The sequence below is a fragment of the Globicephala melas genome, chromosome 11 (genome assembly GCF_963455315.2).
Source record: "Globicephala melas chromosome 11, mGloMel1.2, whole genome shotgun sequence".
NCBI classification, from domain to species: domain Eukaryota; kingdom Metazoa; phylum Chordata; class Mammalia; order Artiodactyla; family Delphinidae; genus Globicephala; species Globicephala melas.
This window is the reverse complement of record NC_083324.2, coordinates 29,085-51,731: the sequence shown is the minus strand read 5'-3', so window position 1 is coordinate 51,731 and position 22,647 is coordinate 29,085. Positions and strand designations below refer to the sequence as shown.

The 22,647-nt window shown below is 53.9% G+C and overlaps 1 protein-coding gene across 16 annotated transcripts in view; it reads left to right on the top strand.

The window, feature by feature from the left end:
- CFAP100 (cilia and flagella associated protein 100) overlaps positions 1-19,820 on the top strand; it is a 54,520-nt gene extending 34,700 nt beyond the window's left edge. For 7 of the 16 annotated variants that reach the window (XM_060308157.1, XM_070046571.1, XM_060308156.1 and 4 more), the window contains 4 exons: positions 7,454-7,589; positions 8,711-8,916; positions 9,913-11,823; positions 13,207-13,837. In XM_060308157.1, the coding sequence (XP_060164140.1) occupies positions 7,454-7,589; positions 8,711-8,916; positions 9,913-10,534 (964 nt within the window). In that variant the 3' untranslated portion in view covers positions 10,535-11,823; positions 13,207-13,837. Of the gene's footprint in view, positions 1-7,371; positions 7,590-8,710; positions 8,917-9,912; positions 13,838-16,955; positions 17,288-17,872 lie in introns of those variants that run through there. The other 9 variants (XM_060308152.1, XM_060308162.1, XM_060308150.1 and 6 more) reach the window with 9 other exon arrangements.
- The last annotated feature ends 2,827 nt before the right edge of the window (positions 19,821-22,647 follow it).

The following is a 22,647-nucleotide window of genomic DNA, read 5'->3' as shown; positions in this document are numbered from 1 at the left end:
CGTGCTGTCCACGTTGCACTGGTGAGAGCAAGTCGATGAGTTCAGCCTGCGTTCAGGGTGTGAGCATCTTTGAGAAGCCGAAGTGAATGGAGACTTCAGCCCATCAGGTGCCTTTGGTGGGGGAAGGGGAGGGAGGAGACCGAGGGGCACGAGGAAGTTTGGGGGTGTGAAAAGGCCCTGTGCCTCGATTATGCTGGTCCTTACACAGCATGTACGTTTGTCTAGCCCCGCCGTATACACAAAATGGTACATTTCTGATACGTAAATTAAACCGCAACCACAAAATATTATTTGGTGAATTCAGGACCTTTTAAGGCTGACTTGGCCAGTCGCCCCTGTACATTGACTGGGCGCGTAAGGTTGCAGGACGAGCCGACAGGGCATCATATATTCTCTGTCAAGGGCACCGCATGTGAGGAGTCGCATGTGACCCTGAGGGCGAACGAACACCTCCTTGAATCGCACGCTGGCTCCCTGGCTCCCTCCCTCAGGTCCCAGCCCTTTCCCTGCTGTGAGTTGCTTGAGACGCTCACTCCCTGGGCCCTCCATTCAGGGTCAAGGAGAGCCCAGACCAGGAAGATGGGCCTGAGACACACAAGAGACACAGGACAGGCTGAGGTAAGGACAGAGCCTGAGCGCCAGGGTCAGTTCTGTGTCTCCAGACAGGGCAGAGGTGATGGGACCAGAGAGGAGCCAAGCGGAGGTGCTCAAGCCAGAGGGAACCCGAGCCCCTCCCAGCTGTGCCATAGTGACCACAGGAGCAGGAAAGAGAAAGCCTCCGTCCCTTCCTGGAAACCGCGCAAACCTGCCTCCAAGAAGGACCAGCCCAACCAGGAAGTCAGAGAATATGCAGGAAGGAATCCAGCAGAACCCCAGACACCATCGCTGGAGGTGAGGGTCAGCCCTGCAGTAGCTGGGGCCACCGGGCCAAGGCCAGCCACACCCAGCAGGAAGTACTGGCCCGTGCCGGCCTCGGCTGAGGCCACACGCCGTGTAGGCTGAGTCTTGGCAGCCACGCGAGGCACCTGCAGCCCACGACTGCCGCTCAGTCATGGAAACGAGCCTCCACGGCCCAGTAGACACCAGCCCGCATGTCAGCCTCCAGCCCAGGCTCCATCCCGACACTCGATTAAAGCGACACAACTCACCTTAGGTCCCGGGACTGGACTTGCACTGACTCCCAGCTCTACAGAGAAGCCAACGAAAACTGTCATCGGAAACAGGAGAGAAAACATTCACGAAGGGGATGAGTTTGAGAAGTCCTAGTAAACGTAGACGCTGTGAGAATTAGGAGAACGTCTTAACTCCTCTCTGGAGAGGCTTCAGCCCCGCCGGGGAAAGAACCATCGGGGCACAGGAAAGCCCACCGGGGTTAAGGGCGTGATAAGGACTGAACACGGCCGGCAGTCAGGCGGGCAAAGTGGGCAGTAGGCTGGGACAGCTACCAGAGCTCCAAGGAGAAGAACAAGGTGGCACTGCAGGAGAAAGGGCAGGGCCCAGGGCTACGCCTGCAGGTGACGAGTGGGAGGAATTCCAGGTGCCAACAGACGGAAGGCAGGAGAGGCAGAAGCCAGTGCGCTGGCAGGTGAAAACCGCCCTGGACTGAACCCAAGGCCCAGGTGCAGGGACAGGAGCTCACACTGGACACCTCCACAGGGATAAGACCGAGAAGAAAAAGCTACGATGCTGGAGCAGACGAGGAAGACAAACAAAACCCAGGTCCTGTAAAGGAACCAGAGCCAAGCGTGTGTCATTCGTTTCCTCCAGAATCCTAATGCCAGGGTCTAGGTGAGCACGGCTCTCAAGTTTGAGGGGTGAGAAGGATCTCTTCTTCTTTTTTTTTTTTTTAGCAAGCCTCTGTTACCGTAATACTGGCTTTTGTACTTGCTGATGTATTTACCTTTATTGAGATTTTTATTTGTCCACGTGGCTTCAAGTTACTATCAGTAACCTTTCCTTTCACCTGGCAGGACTCCTCTGGGCCTTTCTTGCAGGACAGCTCTAGTGGTCACCAAGTCCCTCAGCGTTTGTTCATCTGGGAATGTCTCGATTTCTCCACTTTTAAAGGACCCTTTTGCCAGATGTAGGATTCATGGTTGACTCTTTTGTTTTTTTCCTTTGAACACTTTGAGTATATTGGCCTCTGTCTTCTGGCCTGCACAGTTTCTAATGAGAAATGTGCTGAAAAGCTTATTGAAGGTCCTTTGGATGTGGGGATTCGCTTCTCTCTTGCTGCTTTCAAGATTCTTTGGCTTTCGATTACCCTGTGATCGTTTGTTATAATGTGTCTCAGTGTAGGTCTCTTTGACTTCCTCATACTTGGAGTTCCTTGAGTTTCCTGGATGTCTATATTCATCCAGTTTGCAAACTTTTCAGCCATTATTTCTTCAGATACATTCTCCGCCGCTTTCTCTCTCTTCTCGCCCACAATGCGTATACTGGTCCTCTTGATGTTGTCCTACAGGTTCCTTAGGCTTTGTTTGCTTTTCTTCAGTCTTTTCTTTTCTGTTCCTCAGCCTCCATCGTTTCCATTGTCCTCTTTTCAAGATCACTGATTGTTTTTTCTCCCTGCTCAAGTTTGCCTTTCAATCCCTCTAGTGAATTATTTATTTCAATGATTGTGTTTTTTAGCTCCGGGTTTTCTTTTCTGATTTCTTGTTAAGTTTTCTACTTCTTTGTGCGTATTTCCATTTTGTTCACACATCATTTTCTCAACCTTCTCCACATCTTCTTTTAGTTCTTTGAGCATCTTTTTTTTTTTTTTTTTGTGGTACGCGGGCCTCTCACTGTTGTGGCCTCTCCTGTTGTGGAGCACAGGCTCTGGAAGTGCAGGCTCAGTGGCCATGGCTCATGGGACTAGCCGCTCCGCGGCATGTGGGATCTTCCCGGACCGGGGCACGAACCCGTGTCCCCTGCATCGGCAGGCGGACGCTCAACCACAGCGCCACCAGGGAAGCCCCTCTTTGAGCATCTTTTAACACAGTTTTTTAAAAGTCTTGGTAGTATACCTGCCATCATGTTTTTTTAAGGAACAGTTTGTTTGTTTTTCCTGTCAATGGGCCATACTTTCTCATTTCTATGTGTGCCTTGTGAATTTTTGGTAAACCCTGAATATTTGAGTTTAATAATGTGTTAACTCTGGAAATCACATTCTGTCTCTTCCCCAGGGTTTTCTGTTTATTGCTGCCATTGTTTGTTGGTTTTGGTTGTTTTGATTGTTGTACGCTATCTTTGTGCTGAGAATCAGCCTGAGGTGTAAACTTAAGGTCTCAGGTCTTTTCTGAGACTTTCCCTTGTGGATGCTGCCACAGGGATGGAGGTGGGGGATAGGTAGCTGTTACTGTGCTCAGTGCTGAAATGGACAGAAATGAACACAGTTTTACATCAGAGTCTTCCCTTAGAAACTGCAAGCCTCAACAGACTCCAGAGTTACAGAAGAGCTCCATCACAGTTCTGCCAGTGCAACAGTGGTCTGGATGGGGAGGTAGACTCCTGGGGCTTCCTACTCTACCATCTTCCCCGACTTCAAAATATGTTATTTTTGTTCTTTTTGCTGCTATTTCTGCAGGAAAATGGTAACTCCTTCTCTTTTGCTTGGTCTTTGAATGACCTTTATTCACATTTGGTTCTGCTCGCTTTTCTCTCTGTCTCTCTGTCGCTTTAATACCAGTTCAGCAAACTTTCTGAGTATATGTCCCCAGGTATTTATGAAGGGATTCTCTTTCTTGTTACTGTCTGAAAAACCTATTATAACTTCTCCAGTTCAGCCCAGTGGCTCTTAAGAAAATTTCAAACACATAAACATATACAAAAGTAGAGAGGTGGGACTTCCCTGGAGGTCCAGTGGTTGAGACTTCGCCTTCTAGTGCAGGGGGTGTGGGTTCGATCCCCGGTCAGGGAATTAAGATCCCACACGCCTCGGGGCCAAAAAACCAAAACGTAAAACAGAAGCGATATTTTAACAAATTCAATAAAGACTTTAAAAGTGGTCCACATCAAAAAAAAAAAAAATCTTCAGAAGTAGAGAGGATGGTATAATGAGTCTCCAGGATCCCATCACCAGCTTCACCAGTGATCAACTTGTAGCCAATCTCCCTTCACCTAGAACCCACCCACTTCCCTATGTCCCATATTATTTTTATAAATTTATTTATTTATATATTTATTTTTGGCTGTATTAGGTCTTCGTTGCTGCGTGCAGGCTTTCTCTAGTTGCAGTGAGCAGGGGTTACTCTTTATTGTGGTGCATGGGCTTCTCATTGGGGTGCATGGGCTTCTCATTGCGGTGGCTTCTCGTTGCGGAGCATGGGCTCTAGGCGTGTGGGCTTCAGTAGTTGTGGCACGTGGGCTCAGTAGTTCTGGCTCATGGGCTGTAGAGCGCAGGTGCAGTAGTTGTGGTGCATGGGCTTAGTTGCTCCACGGCATGTGGGATCTTCCCAGACCAGGGCTCAAACCCATGTCCCCTGCATCGGCAGACAGATTCTTAACCACTGTGCCACCAGGGAAGTCCCTCCCATATTATTTTGAAGCAAATTCCAGGCATTGTATCATTTAATCTTTAACTGTTTCAATAGGTACTTCTAAAAAGATGAGGCCTCTTCAAATTAACCACAATACCATCATAGCATTAAAAAAAGAAATCCTTAATATTGAATATTCAAAATCCATAAACGGAGTTTTTCAATCATTAATTTGAATTAGAGTCCAAATGAGACCAATACTCTGCAATCAGTTGTATCTCTAAGTCCCTTTCAACCCATAGGTTCCCTCCCTGTGTGATCACTTTTCCGGTGGCAAAATGCTCCTCAGGTGCTGTGCGTTGGATTCCCCGAGGGATCTTGCTTTTTTTTTTTTAATTTTAGTATTTTTTTAAATTGAAGTATAGTTGATTTACAACGTTGTGTTAATTTCTGCTTCACAGCAAGGTGATTCTGGCACACAAACATATATATATATATATATATTTTTTAAATATTTCTTTCCATTATGGCTTATCACAGGATACTGAACATAGTTCCCTGTGCTCTACAGCAGGACCTTGGTGTTTATCCATTCTGTATATAATAGCTTAGATCCGCTAACCCCACACTCCCACTCCATCCCTCCCTCAACCTCCTCCCCCTGGACAACCACAAGTCTTTTATCTCTGTCTGTCGTCTGTTTCTGTTTCATAGACACGATCATTTGTGTCATATTTTAGATTGCACATATAAATGATGTCATATATTTGTCTTTCTGTTTCTGACTTACTGTACTTTGTTGGACAATCTCTAGTTGCATCCATGTTGCTGCAAATGGCATTCTTTTATTCTTTTTTTTTTTTTTTTACTTTCTGGCTGCACCCTGTGGCATGTGGGATCTTCGTTCCCCAACCAGGGGTTGAACCCGTGCCCCCTGCATTGGAAGCACGGAGTCTTAACCACTGGACCGCCAGGGAAGTCCTATTACATTCTTTTTTATGGCCGAGTAGTATTCTCTTGTATATATGCAACACATCTTCTTTATCCATTCGTCTGTCCATGGACACTTAGGTTGTTTCCATGTCTTGGCTGTTGTGAACAGTGCTGCTCTGAAAATGGGGATGCGTGTGTCTCTTTGGACTAGACTGTTGTCTGGATATATGCCCAGGAGTGGGACTGCTGGATCCTATGGTAGCTCTATTTTAGCTTTCTGAGGAGCCTCCACACTGCTCTCCACAGTGGCTGCAGAAGCTTGCATTCCCTCCCACACTGTAGGAGGGTTCCCGGGGATCTTGGTAAGTGAAGTCTCTAGTTGGGCAGGTCCTAGGTGGAGCCCGGACCCTGCGTTTCTGACAGATGTGCCGGTGATGTGCACGCTGGTCTGAAAGGACCGACACTGAGCAGTGTGTCCCTCATGCCCTGCATTTCCTGAGGCTTTTCTCCTTTACCAGTGGGATCTGGTGGAAGAGAAAAGCCTGTGACCCAACAACTTGACATTTAAAGAGAACCAGTGGGGAAAAGGTACCTTTTTATCCCAATTACCTGGAGAAGAAATAGGACATCAAAATTACCCCCCGGCCCCCAACCTGGTCCACGTAGCAGAGGTGCCGGCTCTAGGGTCACTCATGGGTCCAGGCGCTGGACGTAGAGGAAGCTTTACAAAACAGGCTAGAACCGAGTGCAATCACGTACCCTTAGGAGATGCATCACTGACCCCGAACGCACCCGCCCTTTTGGTGGGCACTCAGGGTTGGAGGGGTGTCCGGCCTCTGTTGTTGTCCCGGGCAACCTGCGTGCACCCCACAAGGGCCCGGGGGGAGGGTATGTGGGAGCTGCGTGTGGCCTGTCAGACCATCTGCCTCTGAGAGCCCAGGAGAGCTGGCCAGACCAGGTCAGGATCCCTCATGCTCAGGCTTCTGGCCTCAGCCCCACAGCCATGGGGCTGCAGCCCGGGGGGGCACCGGGTGGCTGAGGCCCGTAACCCTGTGGCGGTGCGTGTGACGGACCGGTGGCCCCCAGTGGGCAAAGGAGCAGCAGCCCGTGGCACTTGGCCTGTAAAGGAGAAAATGTCAGTAGGTTCCATCAACCAATGTGCAGAGCCACTAAATCACCGTAGGGGTAAGGGACACCTCTAGGCCTCCCGGCACTGCTGGCTGAGGGGCCGATGTCCTGCTTACCCTGGCCAGGACTTGCATGCGGCCGCCCGTACAGGACGGCCCCACGACCACCCTAAGAGCCAGGATTCCTGCTCCAGAAACCCCAACATACAATGGTCAGTGTCTGCCATGATTGTGAAAGATTTAAAAAACTTCTCAGTATATTATTTCATGTAAGAGTTGATCGTTGCTGTCCTATTCCTAAGAGAATTGAAAACGTGTCCTCACCAAGCCCTGTCCTGTCAATGTCCATAGCAGCATTATTCCCAAGAGCCTAAAGGTGGGCAGTACCCAGGTGTCCAGTGGTGAAGAAGCCATCAGCAAAGTGTGGGCTCTGCACACAGCGCACTACTGCAGAGTCATAGATGGACCACAGCGGTCACAGGAAGGAGTGAAGCTCTGGTACGCGCTACAACACAGACAGACCTGAAAACATGGTTCTGAACGAAAGAGCCAGACACAGAGGGACAAATGTCGTGTGGCTCCACGTTACTGAGATATCCAGGAGGCAAAGTAGGGGGGACGGAAGAGTGGGAGTGACCGCCTGGGTTTCTCCCCAGGTGGTGAAAATGTTCTAAAATTAGATTATGGTGACGGTTGTACGCCTTTGCAACTCTACTAAAAACAACTGAATTGTGCACTTGTGAAGAATTTTATGGTGAATTACCTGCCTCAGTGAGGCTGGTTTTTGCTTTCTTTGTTTTTTTTAGTGTGGATTGTTAAAGATCTTACATTTTCCTCCTGCATCTCACCAGCGCCTCTGACCCTGGGCCTCACCCAGCCCTCAGCATGCGGCAGAGGCCAGCAGGCTCAGAGAGGTGCTGGTCCCCCATCCAGGGAGCGGGAGGTCAGCCAACTGAAGCAGTGGATCAGCACGCTGATGATGTCCGTCGCCAGGGAGGAGGAGACAGCCGCGGAGCTGGAGCTCAAAGCTCGCATATTCCATTTCGGCGAGTACAAGGGTGATCAGGAGGTAGGGCCTCTGGATGGACAGATGGCTGCCCGTGGGCGGTGGTGGGCAGAGGGCATGTGGCCACAGGCCAGGGTGGGAGGGTGGGGGCGTTCATGGGCACCTGCTGGGACGGGGCTCAGTGCTCAGAGCTCGGATGGTGGGAGAGCGAAGCCCCGGGGACGCGGTGCTCTGGGGCTGCCGTGGCCCCTTGCCAGCGTCCAGGCTCTGGGCCTGACCCAGGGGCACCACTGGACAAGGCCGTTGGCCTCAAAGCGGAACCAGCCATGTATTCACGCCCTGTGAACAGGCAGCTCCCCGACATACCTCCTCTATCCCTTGCTTCCTTCAATGACTACATCAGCTTCTTAAACACACACAGTGTGTCTGGAAGTGACCCTGCCAGGAGCAGGGCAGGCACGTCCCCAGCCAGGCTTGGCGGGGGGGAGAGTTCTGAGGGCACAGAGGCCAGGGATGTGTCCTGGGACCGGGCACACCCCTCCTGACAGCATGCCCGGGGCCCAGGGTGTGCACCTGACTTCCCAGTTCATTCAAATTCCCGTTGAATGCCTACTGTGCGCCAGGCACCGGGCCAGGTACCTGGGATGCCCCGAGAGCAGGCCAGGCGTCCGTGCCTCCTGCAGACTAGTGGGCGCTGGCTGTGCCCTGTGCCTGGCCTGTGCCTGCTGCTCCTCTTGTAACCACCCCGTGGGACAGCGGTCGTTGAGTTTTCTGAATGCCAGGACAGGCTGAGAGAGGGGAGTCCACCTGCCCAGGGCTACACAGAAAGCAGGTCACAGAACGTGGTCCTGGGGGGAGCTGAGGTCAGCGCGGGGCCAGGACAAGGCGGGCTCCTGGAATAGGGGCTGGGCCTCAGTGGGCACCCCGAGGCCCAGACGTGAGCCCCAGTAGGTGCCGGGACCCAGGATCTGGCTGACCACAAGAGGGCCAAGGGGTCAGGCACTCTGGCCAAGAGAAGTCCAGGCGTCCAGTTGTGCCCCCTCCCCCCACTTCCCGAGCCCCACTGCCTGCTGGGCAGGGCCCTGGGAGGTCAAAGAAGCCGCAGTGAGAGGTCTGGCAGGCTGGGGCAAGGGGCCGGCCCAGGCCCGCGTGGCCACACTGGAGGGAGGCCTCCCACCTCGCAGGACAAGCTGCTGGAGAGCCTGAACCGCAAGGTGCTGGACGTGTACCAGCACTGTGTCGGCAGCCAGCAGGAGTCCAGCCTGGGCACCGTGAAGATGCTGGCCACCATCGAGCACCAGCTGAACGAGCTGCTCGAGAACCTGGAGCGGGTGCCCCAGGTGAGGGTCGAGCAGGCCGAGAAAGCCAAGGAGAAGGAGCGCCATTTGAGGTGAGGTGCCGCTGGTCGTGCAGCTGTCTCTCAGCGGGAGGGCCCGGGGGCGAGGGACCCTCACACCCCTGCCCCGGCTCTGGGCTGGCACTGAGGACAGAGGTCGGATGCGGCCCTGCCCGCGGAGCTCCCGAACCAGCGGCAGGACCTGGTGCTGCATGCTGAGGGAGGGGAGCCGGCATCTGCGGGCGTCTGGGGGCGTCTGGGGGTCCAGACGGGACGGCACACTCAGCCCGACGGAGAAAGTCCCTGTTTGGGAGTGGGGCGTGTGGTGGCGTCAGGGAGCCTGGGAGCCAAAGTGAGGGTGCGGCCAGCCGGCCTCGCCTCCGGAGACAAGGGACGGTGGCAGGCACTGTGCTGGCTGGACTGGAGGGGGAGAGGAGCTGCACTGCCAGAGCCCGGGGTGGGGGGCGGTGGAGGGGGAAGGCGCCCGCTCGGGAGCAGCTGAAGGGAGCCTAGGTCAGCAGGGGACGCCCGGCTCCAAAGGGAGGCCCGTGGAGCTCCCCACAGGCCCAGTGGGGTGCAGGCCAGTCCCTGGCCACCTGGTTCATTCGGTCCTAGCAGAGCCCCGAGACACGGTCACCTGCAAGCAGCCATGTCTCTGCCACATGCACAAGGGCTCTTCTTGTGTGTCCGTGGGCCCTGCTGGAGCGGGCACTGGACAGAGGTTTGACGGCCACAAGTACAGAGGACGACACGGGACCCTAGAGCTTGCTGGGGCCTGGGCCTTCAAGGGCGGCGATGGGGGAGTGGATCGGTGACCAGGGATGACGAGCTAGGAAGTCGGGTCTCCCGGGGGCATGAGCCCAGTGCCGCGACCTGCACGGAGCAAGGGTCAGAAGCCAGGCCCTGCCCCCTGGCAGGGAGGTGGAGAGGAGTGGACAGTTTTCTCAGAAGATGGAGGGCTGTGGCCTGAGGGCCGTGTGGGAGGGAGCTGGTGACTCGGTGGCCTTCCCTGGGCCTCTGGTCATGAACCCCTCTCTTCCTGCCCCCGAGACTCCGGGAAGAGAAGCTAATGCTGCAGAAGCAACTGCAGGAGGAACGTGTACAGCGGGCCCGGGCCCGGGCCCAGGCCGAGGTCAAGAAGAAGGTGGGCGAGGTGGCCCTGGGGAGGCGCCGGGGCCCGGGAGGGGTGATGGCCTGCAGCCCCCCCGGCTCGCCCCCTTTTGCAGATGCTCTTGCTGAGGTCCTCGGGGGCAGATGGGCCAGCAGAGCGGGGTCAGGGTGGAGCAAGTTCTCCCGTTCCAGGCCCGCCGCCCCACCTGCCCCTCGGGACCTGCTTCCTCTGGGAGCCCTCCCAGCCCTGCCCGGCTGCGGGCCCTCCGCCCAGAGCGCTGGCGCCCACAGCTCAGCCCCCACCCCAGGGTCCCACCTATGTTTCAGCCAGACCACAGGCCAAGGTCATCATCCCTCAGTAAGGGCCCCCCAACAGCTGCGTCCTCCACCACAGCAAGTGGGCTGGAGTGGCCTCTGGCCTCCGGCCCCGGCGTCAGGATGCGTGGTCCCTAAAGCAGGCCTGAGCATCCACACGGCCCCAAGGACAAACGAGGACACTGCGGGGTCTCCCGTAATCCTCGCGGCAGGAGAGACGGGCCCTTCAGCCTGGCGTTTCCCCTGAGTTTCCAGGTTTCCCCCCTTCTCTCCCGACGCCTGGCTCATCCCGGGGGGCAGGTCCGGTCCAGGCTGGTTAGACTTCCTCCCCCGCAGCGCTCACAGTGGCCCCGGCCCGCCTGCTGACCACGAGTGACCAGAGAGGCTGGCATGGGCCCTGGGCTCCTGGTGCACTCGGGCCAGGTGTCCAGACCTCAGCGCTGGGGCTCTGCGGTCAGGGCGCAGGCTCATGGCGTGCCCGTCCCCACAGAGGGGCAGGAGGCTGGTGTGCCGCTCGCGGCCACCTGCCCTGCAGAGCAAGGAGGCGCCCAGGCACGAGCTGGTGGACAAGGACCAGGTGGAATGGCTGTTCTTCTTCACATAGCCCACGGGCCACCTGCTGCCTAAGGAGAAGCAGAGGCGGCGGGGCTGACGCCCCAGGACACGCCAGCACTGGCACCATGCCCCCCGCTCCCACGCTGTCCCTTCAGTCTCACGCGAAATAAAAGCTATGTCGCTCTGGTACCTCGAGGCCTGTTTCAGGAGGCAGACGCTCTAGCAAAATGTCAGTCTCCCCTCGTTCGTCATCTAAATCAGCAAATGAGAGAGGAGGCCATTTTGCATGTCAATTCAATTAGCTGCTGAGACAGAGAGTTCCTTCCTAAGGTGAGGGCTGGGATAAACCCCAGCTGCATCCTGAGACGAGGTGTAGGATCCAACCCGGTTCCACCCTGAGGTGAGGTGTGGGATAAAACGCAGAACTACCTGAGACGAGATGTGAGACCAACCCCAGTTCCACCCTGAGGTGAGATTTGGCATCAACCCTATCTCTACCCTGTTGTGAAATGTGGGATAAACCTTAGCTCCAACCTGAGGTGAGATGTGGGATCGCCCCTAGTCCCCACGGAGCTGAGGTGTGAGAATAACCCGAGTTCTACGTGGGATGCGTATGGTGAGGTTAAACCCCGTTCTACCCGAGGTAAGGCGTGGAATCAACTAGGGTGAGGTGGGGGACCCCCTACAGCTCCATCCTGAGGTGAGGTGTTGGGTCGCACACTGTACCACCCTAACTGGGGGAGGTGTGGGATCGGCCCCAGCTTTTCACCATGGTGAGGTGTGGAAACAGCCCAGGTTGAACCTGAGTTGAGGTGTGGGATCCACACGAGCTCCACCCTGGACGGAGGTGTGGGATGAACCCCTGTTCTACTTGAGGTGCGGTGTGGGATCAACCCCACTTCAACCCTGAGGTGCGGTGTGGGATCAACTACGATTCGATCCGGAGGTGACGTGTGGCGTCAAATCCAGTTCTAACCTGAGGTGAGATGTGGGATCAACTCCGTTTCCACCTTGAGGTGAGGTGTGGGATCAGTCCCCTCTCTCTGTGAGGTGAGATATGGGATCCACCCCGTTTCTCCCCTGATATGAGACGTAGGATCACCCCCAGCTGCACCCTGTTTGACATGTGGAACCAACCCCAGTTCCACACTGATATGAGGTGTCAATCAACCCTAGCTCCCCACTGAATGAGGTGTTGAGTCAACCCAGATTCCACCCTGAGGGGAGCTGGATCCGCTGCAGCTCTGCCATGTGGTGCGGTGTGGGATTAACTCCAGCTCACTTGGAGGTGAGGTTTTGCATCAACCCCAGCACCATCTGGAGTTGAGGTGTGAAATCAACCCCAGTTCCACCTGAGGCGAGATGTGAGGTCAACCAGAGTTCTCCGTGGGGTGAGATGAGTTAAACCTCAGTTCTACCTGAGGTGAGGTGTGGAATCAACTGCAGTTCCACCTTCACTTGAGGTGTGGGATGGACCCCAGTTCTACCCTGGGGAGAGGTGTCGCATCAGCTCCAGCTCCACCTGCAGGTGATACGTGGGACAAGCCCAGTTCCCCCTTGACGTGAGGTCTGTGGTCAATCCAGTTTCACTCTGGGTGAGGTGTGGGATCACCCCAGGTCCATCTGTATGTGAGACATGGTTGATTGGCCCAGAGTGATCGGGCAAGACCTGTCTGTTGGATGGAGTGGAATGCATATACATAGAGTATTTACTGCAGACATTGAGTGTGCCTGGATTGAATGTTGAATTAAAAAGTTTTCTTTCTAAAGAGTAAAAATTGGATTTTGCAGAGTGAGTGTATCTGAGAAGTTGGTTATTTGCACACATCCTCTGTAAACAGCGGTTTTTAAATGCACACGGTGAGGGTGCACGTAGGCATACCTGAATGGTATCGAGTGAGTCATAAGGCGTGAAGGCTGGCTTGCGCAGAGCGTGGGTGCAAACAGTGGCTGTTGAATAAGTCCTGAGACTCCCTCTGGCAGCCTGTCCTCATTGGGTGGGGATGGGTGGGGAACATGAAGACACGGGGGCGGGTCAGATCTTAGAGGAGCAGCCAAACAGCTCTGTCCCTGTCCCTTCCCTGTCCAGGAAAGGGAAACCCCAGAACATTGAGAGGAGAATCAGGAGGGAAGTGGGCTCTGGGTCACAAATGGGACGCTTGTATGTTGTTATTTTAGGGTCCATTTTGTGAATGTGTGTTTTCGCTAAGAAATCACCAGTTTCCTCTAGATCTTTAGTCTGATGCAGTATGTTTCTCTTATTCTACAGAATTGTCACATTTAGTGAACAAACACTGATACTTTATTATGAACGGAAATCCATATTTTATTCAGTTTCCCTTTATTCTACCTTTTCCGTTCCAGTATCCCATCCAGGGCACCACGTGACATGTAGTCGTCATGTCTGTTTAGTCTCTTCTGGGCTTTGACAGTTTCTCAGACTCACCTTGTTTCTGTGACCTTGACAGTGTGGAGGAAGACTGATCAGGTTGGTGTTTTTCTTGTGATTAGACGGGTTATGTGTCTTGAGGAGGCAGGTCACAGAGGTCAGGTGCTTTCTCATCACTTTATGTTAAGGCAACAGACCTCAAGGCAGCTTGTCACTGTTCCTCTTACTGGGACTCCTGGCTAAGTTATTATGCGTCAGCGTTTCCCACAGTGAAGTCACTTGCTTCCCTGTGTCCATACTGTGTGTCTTCTCTTGGATGAACTTAGCTTGGGCAACCCACACTTCTGCAGAAGGGAGTTACCTTCACCTCCTTGGTGGATGGCTGAGTGTCTGCATCAAATACGTGGATTCTTCTGCATAGGAGATTTTTATTCAATCTGATTTTAAAGAAGAAACCTATGCAATCACTTATTTCTCCCAGTGTGGACACCTGGGTAGGTGTTTTAAGCTCTTGGTTATAACCCAGCACTAGAGTTTTTGGTTGCTGTTTATTCCTGCTTTGGCCATTGATCCTTTCCCTTTGGGTCCTGTTTCATTTGACATCCTTCCATCTCCTTGCAGGAATGATAATTTTTTTTTTTTTTTTTTTTGCCTGCTTTGACTACTTCTTGGGCCCCATTTCTATGAGACCTCTGTGTGCAGGAATTAAATTTGTTTCTTTTTCTCCGGTTGATCTGTCTTGTGTGAATTTTATTATTAGTCCAACCACAGGAACTCAGGAGGGAGAGAGGGAAAAAGGTCCCCCTCCCCAACAGTATTACCGTCAGCACAGTCATTCAAATTCTGTAGAGAGTTTCCTATTTGTCCTCATTTAAAAATGTTAAATATAAAAGTTGAGTTGAATGTTATCTGCCTTTTCTTAAATCTAAACTGAAGAAAACTTTAAGCAAGCATCTGATTACTTAGTGTAGTTGAAGCCAAACACTCACCTACTAAATTACGTATTATTTTATTTAAATGTATTTATCTTGAATTCTCCTCTCTGTTGTAACTATAGCTGCATACATACACAATATACATAATTATACTTAAATTATATGTGTAGAGAGATTATGTTACCTCTGCATCTGATTTCAGAAGGTGAGGGGAGTGTTCCAAAGTACTTGATATAAAAGGGGTGAGGGTCTGACGGGCTGACAGAACCCTCATGACAGAGCAGTTCATTCCCACTAAGGTGCTAGAATCGAAAAGACAGACAATAACAGGGGAGAAAGTGGAAGCTTCAGACAGCCCTGGGGGGAATGTGAAATGGTGCCACCAGGCTGGCAGTTCCTCAGCGTCAAACACGGAGTCACCGCGTGACCCAGCAATTCCACTCCTACGTATACACCCAAGAGAAAGGGGAACACATCCACACGAACACCTGTGCACGCATCTTCATAGCAGCATGATTCACAACACCTAAAAGATGGAAACCACCCAAACGACCATCGACAGGTAACAGACCATCAACAGGAGAACAGATACACACAATGTGGTCCATCCACACAATGGAATATTACTCAGCCATGAAAAGGAATTTCTACTACCATGCTGATGAGCCTTGAAAACGATGCTCAGGGAGAGAAGCCAGGCACAGAAGGACACTCTCTTAGTCTGCTCGGGCTGCCATAGCAAAACACCAGGCTGGGGGCTTCCACAACAGAAACGTATTTCCTACAGCTCTGGAGGACAGAAGTCTGAGATCAGGGTGTCAGGATGGCCAGGTTCTGGCGAAGCTCATTCTCGGCTGCAGACGGTGACTTCTCACTGTGTCTTCACGTGGAGGAAGGGCAGAGGGAGCTCTCTGGGGCCTCTTTTATAAGAACACTAATTCTGGACTTCCCTGGTGGTGCGGTGGTTAAGAATCCGCCTGCCAGTGCAGGGGACACGGGTTCGAGCCCTGGTCTGGGAAGATCCCACGTGCCGCGGAGCAACTAAGCCCGTGCGCCACAACTACTGAGCCTGCTCTCTAGAGCCCGTGAGCCACAACTACTGAAGCCCTTATGCCACAACTACTGAGCCCGTGCACCTAGAGCCTGTTCTCCGCAACAAGAGAAGCCACCGCGATGAGAAGCTCGCGCGCTGCAACAAAGAGTAGCCCCCGCTCACTGCACAGCAACGAAGACCCAGTGCAGCCAAAAATAAATAAAAAGTAAATAAATTTATTTTAAAAACCCCACTAATTCCATTCATGGGGTCTCCACTCTCATGACCTTATCACCTCCTCAAGGCACCATCTCCTGATACCATCACCTTGGGGGTTAGGATTTCAACATGTGAATTTTGGAGGGACGCAAACACGCAGCCTAGAACAACCACAAACTGTATGATTCCATTTATAGGAAACACCCAGAACAGGCAAATCCACAGAGACAGAAAGTGGGCTAGTGGTGCCAGGTGCTGGGGGAGGGGAAGAGAAATGGGAAGTGACTGCTCATGGGGATGGGGATGGGTTCTCCTTTGGGGGCTGAGAAGGCTTCTTACCACAATTTAAAAAACCCCATCGTTCATCACATCGACAACTTGACGTCACAGGGGACTCGCATGTCTGCTGAAAGATCCCGCCTGCTTGCCCACGTGGTTCCCGGGTGACCATGTGGGTCCCGTGGAGTGTAAAGGAGGGCGTGAACGACCCCACGCCGGGACGGTCCAGAGGCGGACCCAGGGCTCAGCCCACGTGTACACGCATCCCCGCAGCACAGGACAGAATCCTCTGGGAGGGCTGGCCGGCTTTATCATCAAGTGTAAACAGCCTCGTGAGGCCGGTGGCCGTGCACTGGTGACTGACTGACCGCAGCCCTGGACGCCGGGGCCTGTGGCCTGACTCCTCTCAGCCCGAGGCTGGGGCCTACCAGGGACGGCGCTGCCGTCAGTCCGTGGTCGCTGCTGGAACACGGGCGCGGCTGCAGAGGGAGACCGGAGCACCTCCAGTTCCTTGAGAACCTCATGGTAGAAGCGTGAGTTTTACATAACGCACAGGAGCCGTGATAGGGTATTTTCTTAGGCGAGCTGATAACACTGCCGCGTCCACGTGGGACACCCGCTGCCCTGCTCACTTTCCCCACGGTGGTTGGAGTTGAGCCCTTCCGTCCTCCCCCAACAGATTTGGCCTCCAAGGCCTCCTGAGGTTCCTCCTGAGACTCCTGACACAACGTGCTCCCGCTGAGGTCGGCCTGCAGAGGTCACGCAGAGGTCACGCAGAGGTCACACAGAGGTCACACAGGGGTCTGAGCAGTCAGGTCCCAAAGCAGCCACCTGCCTTGGTTTTCGGGCTCACGGTGCCCTGTCAGTTCGGTGGGCACTCCTTGTTCCCTCCATCCTCTAACACCTCACCCGCTGCTGTGGGTTCAGTAGTGTCCCCCCCACCCAAACTTATATCCATTCTGACCCCAGAATCAGGCCTTGTTTCTGAAACAGGGTCTTTGCAGATGTGGTTAAGATGAGGTCATGCTGGATTAGGGAGAGCCCTAAATCCAGCAGGTGGTGTCCTTATAAGAAGAGGGAAATCTGGACACAGACACAGAGGAGAAGCCACGTGACGATGGAGGCAGAGATGGGGATGATGCAGGCCCAAGTCCAGGGGCGCCAAAGATTTCTGGAGACCAGAGAAGCCTGGAGAGGCCAGGGCAGATTCCCTGAATTTCCAGAAGGAACCAACCACACCTTCATTGTGTACTTCCAGCGTCCAGAGCTGCGAGAGAGAAATCTCTGCTGTTGTGACACCCCCGGCTTTTGGCATGTTGTCACGGTCACCCCAGGACCCCCACACCTGCCAGATGATGAGACACGAGGCATCGGAGGAAAGAGCCCCTCGGTATCTGCACGAGCATCTCTACACACACGTCTGGGTGCTGAAGATGGAGGACACGCAGCCGCCTCCCCACCCGAGCTGGGCGTCGGGCTGCCTTGCTGTCCCGCTCGCTCCTGTCGTATGTCCGGTGGATGATCCGCCTCTGTTGATGCAGGTGCCCCGTTTCACAGGGCAGGTCCTCATGCCGAGTCCCTGGAGGGGGTGTCAAGCAGGAGTGAACGAGGCCTGGGAACATGTGGGCCAGAGAGGTCCTCCCCAGGAGCCCAGGGCGTGGGCATCCCTCCCCTCCTGTACCCCATGGAGTGAGGATAAAGCCCCAGTGAGCCCCAAGAAGAGAGAAGACACCCAGAGGACTAGACCATCCACAGAGCGGGGACTGAGTGTCCACCTCATTTCCCCGGAGAGAACAATGTCTTTACCGGGACTGCAGATGGGCCCACGTGCCCACAGACACCCAGCTTCAGTGAACCAGCCACACAGCAAACCCCCTTCCAGGGTCCCCTGTGTTAATAGACCCAGCCTGTGGGGGAGAGAGGCCGGCCCGAGGGAGGATGGACGTGCTGCAACAACGGACACTCACTGGTCCTCGACACATGCCTTGTCCTACATAGTCTGAGGTCCCACGTAGCCTGAGGTCCCACGTGGCTGTCCTTTCGCCCACCGTGTTGGGGGAAGATGAACGAGAATGTCCGGCCCTGTGTGTCTGACATGCCCCCGCTGGTCCCCTTGGATCTGGGACTCCTGGTGGGAGAAAGCACAGCCCCTCAAGTCCTTCTCTTTGGTCTCAGGTGCAGCGACCAGCCCTCTGCGGCCGGATGCCTTGGTGAAAGCATGAACTGGCAGGGGTGCCACCGCTGAAGCAGCAGAAGAGGAAGGTCGCCGTCACCACGGAGGTGACCCTCTTCAAGAAGTACTTGCCCAGGGGAAGTACTCTGAGCGGGTGCAGCCACTGCGCAGTTGCGGACATAGGAGCTGCTGGGGCACGTGGTGGGGGAGGGATGCTCCACACCAGGCAGGGTCTGTGGCTCGAGCCCGTGGCAGCACTGCAGCCCTGTGGTGCCCTGCCCGCTAAGACGCCACGCGAACCTGATCACGTGAGTGTGCACCGCACCTGATCTCAGACATGTGTGCTCACTGCTGACCCATCACGTGTGCCTGATGTCACACACGCAGATGAGCTCACCTGCTCACTGCAGGCCCGTCACATACACTTCATCACACGCCCACTCACTGCTGCCTGTCGCCCCCAGTCCACGTGGGTCGAGTCCTCTAAGGAGCTCGGGGTTGCCCTGCTGGACCTCATCAGCTGGTCCAGCGCTGCCGCTGTGAAGGGGAGCCTCACACGGGTGCTTCCTGGTGTCCTTCACACTCGGGTCCTGAGCCACACTCTCCTGCCCAGTCAGTTTCCAAGAGACCAGGCGGGCTCAGACCTCTTCGAGGCGCTGGCTTAGGTAAGGGGCTTGCTTGTTTCCTGGGCAACATTACTGTTGCCTCAGACTGAAGGGGGATTGTGTACCCCCCAGGGAAAGAGACGTCCATGCCCTGACCCCAGGGGCTCAGGCCAGGGCCTCATTTGGAAGTAGGGCCTGGTCATGTAACTAGGTGAGACAGGGGCCTTAGGGTGGTCCCAATCCTGTGTAACTGCGTCCTTATAAGATGAGCGGAGACACAGACACAGAGGGGAAGCCCCATGAAGATGAAGGCGGAGATGAGAGGGATGCAGCCATAAGCCCAGGGATGCCTGGAGCCCCAAGAAGCTGGAAGAAGCAGGAAGGACCCTCCCCTGGAACCTCAACACTTTCCAACTGGACAGTTAGTAGGAGTGGGCCTGAACTGAAGGCAGCACCGTGGTCCCTGACCAGTCTGTCTTGCCCGCTTGGCACGGTGGGGAGCAGCTCTCACGAGACGCTGACGAGCGAGTTCTTTTCCCATGAGACCGTAGGACGCTGGTCCCGTAAACAGGCAGGCCCATCTCACCCTTCCTCCTGGGCTCTGGTCACACACGGCGACCGTGCACCGTGTGGGGCTGGGCTGTCAGCCTCTGCACAAGATCCCTTGGTGTTGGTTCAAAGTTCAGCTTACAGCCCAAGAATGATGGAAGGTGAAATCCTCATCAGCCCTGTGTGGTGCAGGCAGGGCGACACAATTAATTATAGAGTTAAAAGCAGAGAGGCTAAGGGTGACTCAGCCACAGAAAAGCAGTGAAGCACTGACAGAGGCTATGATGAGGATGAACCTCGAAAACATGATGCCCAGTGAGAGAGGCCAGACAGGAAAAGACAATTAGGGATTCCACGTACATGAGACATCCAGCACAGGCAAGCCCACAGAGACAGAACGTGGACCGGGGATGCCGGGGCTGTGGGAAATGAGGGGTGACCTCTGAAGAGTGGGGGTTGGGGAGATGATGGAAATGTTGTCAAATGCATTGTGCTGGTGGCTGCACAGCCCTGTGAATATGCAAAGCACCACTGAGCTTAATACTTAAGGTGGGTGAACTAACTGTGTGGTAAAGAAATTCAGTCTCAATAAAGCTGTTACCAAAAGCGAAAACCTGGAGGCTTGCAGGCCCACCTCCAGAATGTGACCCCAGAGGTGCGGGGTCGGACAGGACCTGCGTGTCTGAAAGCCCCGTGTGTCCAACCAGGTGGTTTGAGGGCACCTTGTGAAATTCTCCCTGTGGCATCAGAAGCGTGGGGCGCTAGTGTGGCCAGGCCTCAGGCAGAGAGGCTGGATTCCGTGGCCTTGCTGTCCTCTCTTAGGGACTGTGGCATCATCTCCGTAGAAGGAGGTGGGACATCTTGAAGCCCGGTTCCCTCCTCTGCACGTTCTTCTTTCTCTCCCAGCGATGGTGCCGGCCGAGCTGTGCCAGAGCAACCAAGGCAAAAGGGTCGCGCACAGAATGACTGAGAACTCTGACCAGGTGCCGTGGGCTCCGCAGAGGCAGTGACCCAGGATTGAGGCCCCAGAGCCTCCTTCTGAGTGTCGTGGCCGCGGTGCCCCTCTCACGGGAGTTGCTGTCAGGCTTGATGGTTGAAGCAGCCATGGTATCGAGATTTCACTGGTAGAAACTATTCCTTTTCTTCCCTGGGAGAAGCAGGTGTCCTTCTACTTTGTTGGGGAGACCCCTCTTTTAATAAACCAAAATGATAAGCTGTAAGTACATATTAAGGATTAGGTTATATACACGTAAAGAATAATCATAAACATCAAGAAACAGAACCTGACGAGTGGACACCCAGGTGTGCCCTTCCCTCGTCCCAGCCTCCCCCCCGCCGTGAGGTAGCTGCTCTCCCGATGTAGTGTCAGTGACTTGTCCTCATAGCTTACGCCCAAGCGCGCGTCCCTAAACAACGCAGCCCAGCTTTGCCTAGTTCCAAAGTCCGTAAGTGGGTGGACCGTGCTCGCTGCTTTATTGCTGTTCATGGCTCAGCATTGTGGCCATGAGATTCTTTCATCTTGGGAATATAGTTTTTTTAAAAATAACTTTTATAGTTTTACTAACTTTAAACACAATGTACTTCATTGCTGTGGAATATTCCTTCCTAGGAGCGTGCATGGCTCACTTCTGCATCCGCCTGTGATGGCCTCCAGGTGCTTTCAGGTTTGCCTCCTGTGGCTGTGGAGTCCATGTCCGTGTGTCCTGGTGCAGGGCTGGGGGGTTTGTGTTCAGCTGGGAGGAACACTGTGGGTCTGTGTGCACGGAGTGCACTCTCTGAGGCCCGATTGTTTCAGAAGTGGTTGCACACCCCGCTGCGCACCAGGTTTTCCATTGCTCCACGTCCTGCTGATATTTGATGCTGTGTCTTCATGTCTGCCATTCTGGTAGGTGTGTGCACAGTAGTTTTCTTATGGTTTTAATCCCTTGGTTGTTAGTGAAGTTGTGCATCTTGTGGTATTCATGGACTACTTCCTGTTGTTTTTAAAAAAGTTAAAAAAATTGTGGTCAAATACACAAAGCATAAGCTTTCCTACCTTAGCCATGTTTAAGTGCACATTTCAGGGTCAAGAAGTAATTCGCACTGTTGTGCAAACCTGACCACCATCCTCCTCCAGAACTTTTTCATCTTGCAAAACTGAGAACAGTCCCCATTAAACACTCACTCCCCATGGTCCCTCCCTCAGCCCCTGGCACCCACCACCCTACTTTCTGTCTCTGTTTCCGACCGCTCTAGGGGTCTTGTATTAGTGGGTCAAGCACTGTTTGTTTTTTTGTGTCTCGCTTACATCACTGAGCATAATGCCCTCAAGGTTCATCCCTGCTGCAGCCTGTGTCAGAGTTGCCTTCCTTTTTAGGCTGAATAACATTCCCTTTTATGGATGGACCGTGTTTTTCTTCTCCGTTCATCCGTTAATGGACACATGTAATATCTACATTCATTTCTCATGTCCTAATATTTGTGGAATAACGTCAGAAAGTCCTATGAATCAAAAGTCATTTGCCATTAACTTTTTTCTTAAACTTTTTATCGTGAAAAACATCAAAGCTAAGAAAAAGGGAAGAATACATGTCAGCCTCACTTGTGTTCAGGAATTAATGCTTTACGGTATTCACGTTATTCCCTGTGTGTGCGCTATGCGTGTGCATGTGCCTGTTTGCACACATGTGCATAGGTACGTGCACTTGCACACGTTAGTGTGTGCATGGGCATTTGCGTGCGTGTGTGTTCATATGCTAGCGTGTGAATATATTTGTGCTGTGCGCCTGCATGTGTTTGTGCTGTGCTTGCCTGTGCGCACACTGTGTGTTTGCTGGAACCACTTGCAGGTTGGTTGCAGACTGAATTGTGCCCCAGATATGTCCGCACGCACCTGCTCTAACAATCCTGTGTAGCCACGTAAAGGTCACAGATCTCAGGGATTTAAATGGATGGAGCAGGACGTCCTGACACAGAGTCTGTCTTCCAATGACTGTCACTGTCTCAGTAACATCCTTCACACCTTCTTTAAGCCCCATTCAGGGTGCAGTTTAGACCCCCATCACATTCAGTCACCTGCCCCAGGTCCCCTAAAGCTACAATGTCACAGTTGGAGAGCCCAGCCAGGGCCTGGGGTGTCCCTCCTGTTGGCCTGGCCTCCAGTCCCTGCACTTGGCTCCTGTGTTCCCATCTCTCAGCCAGGCCCCGACTTGGATGGGGCCGCCATTCCTCACAGGGTCCCATCGCCCAGTCAAGGGGGTTCATTCTCCCAAACTCAGCATCAGGAGGGGGGTGACTGCCCCCACTGGGTCTCCTTCATGTGAGACCCTGTGCTTTTGAAAGAGCAGGTGCCCTGCCCTCGGGGGTGGGGGCTGGGGGATGACATGCGGCCCACGATGGGCAGGCGGGTCCCCGGGTGGGGAGAGCCAGTGTGCAAGGAGTTCCGCGGTGGGTTCTCCTCTCCAAAGGCTTCTGTGCCCCTACCTCTCCCCGTGCCTCCCCTCAAAGACAGCGCGGTGCCCCGGACGGGAGCCATGGGAGCCGTCAGCCACCGCCCCCTCTACACACACACACACACACACACACGTACACGCACACGCTGCAGGGAAGCAGGACCTGAGTGCCGCGCCCTCAGCGGCCCTGAG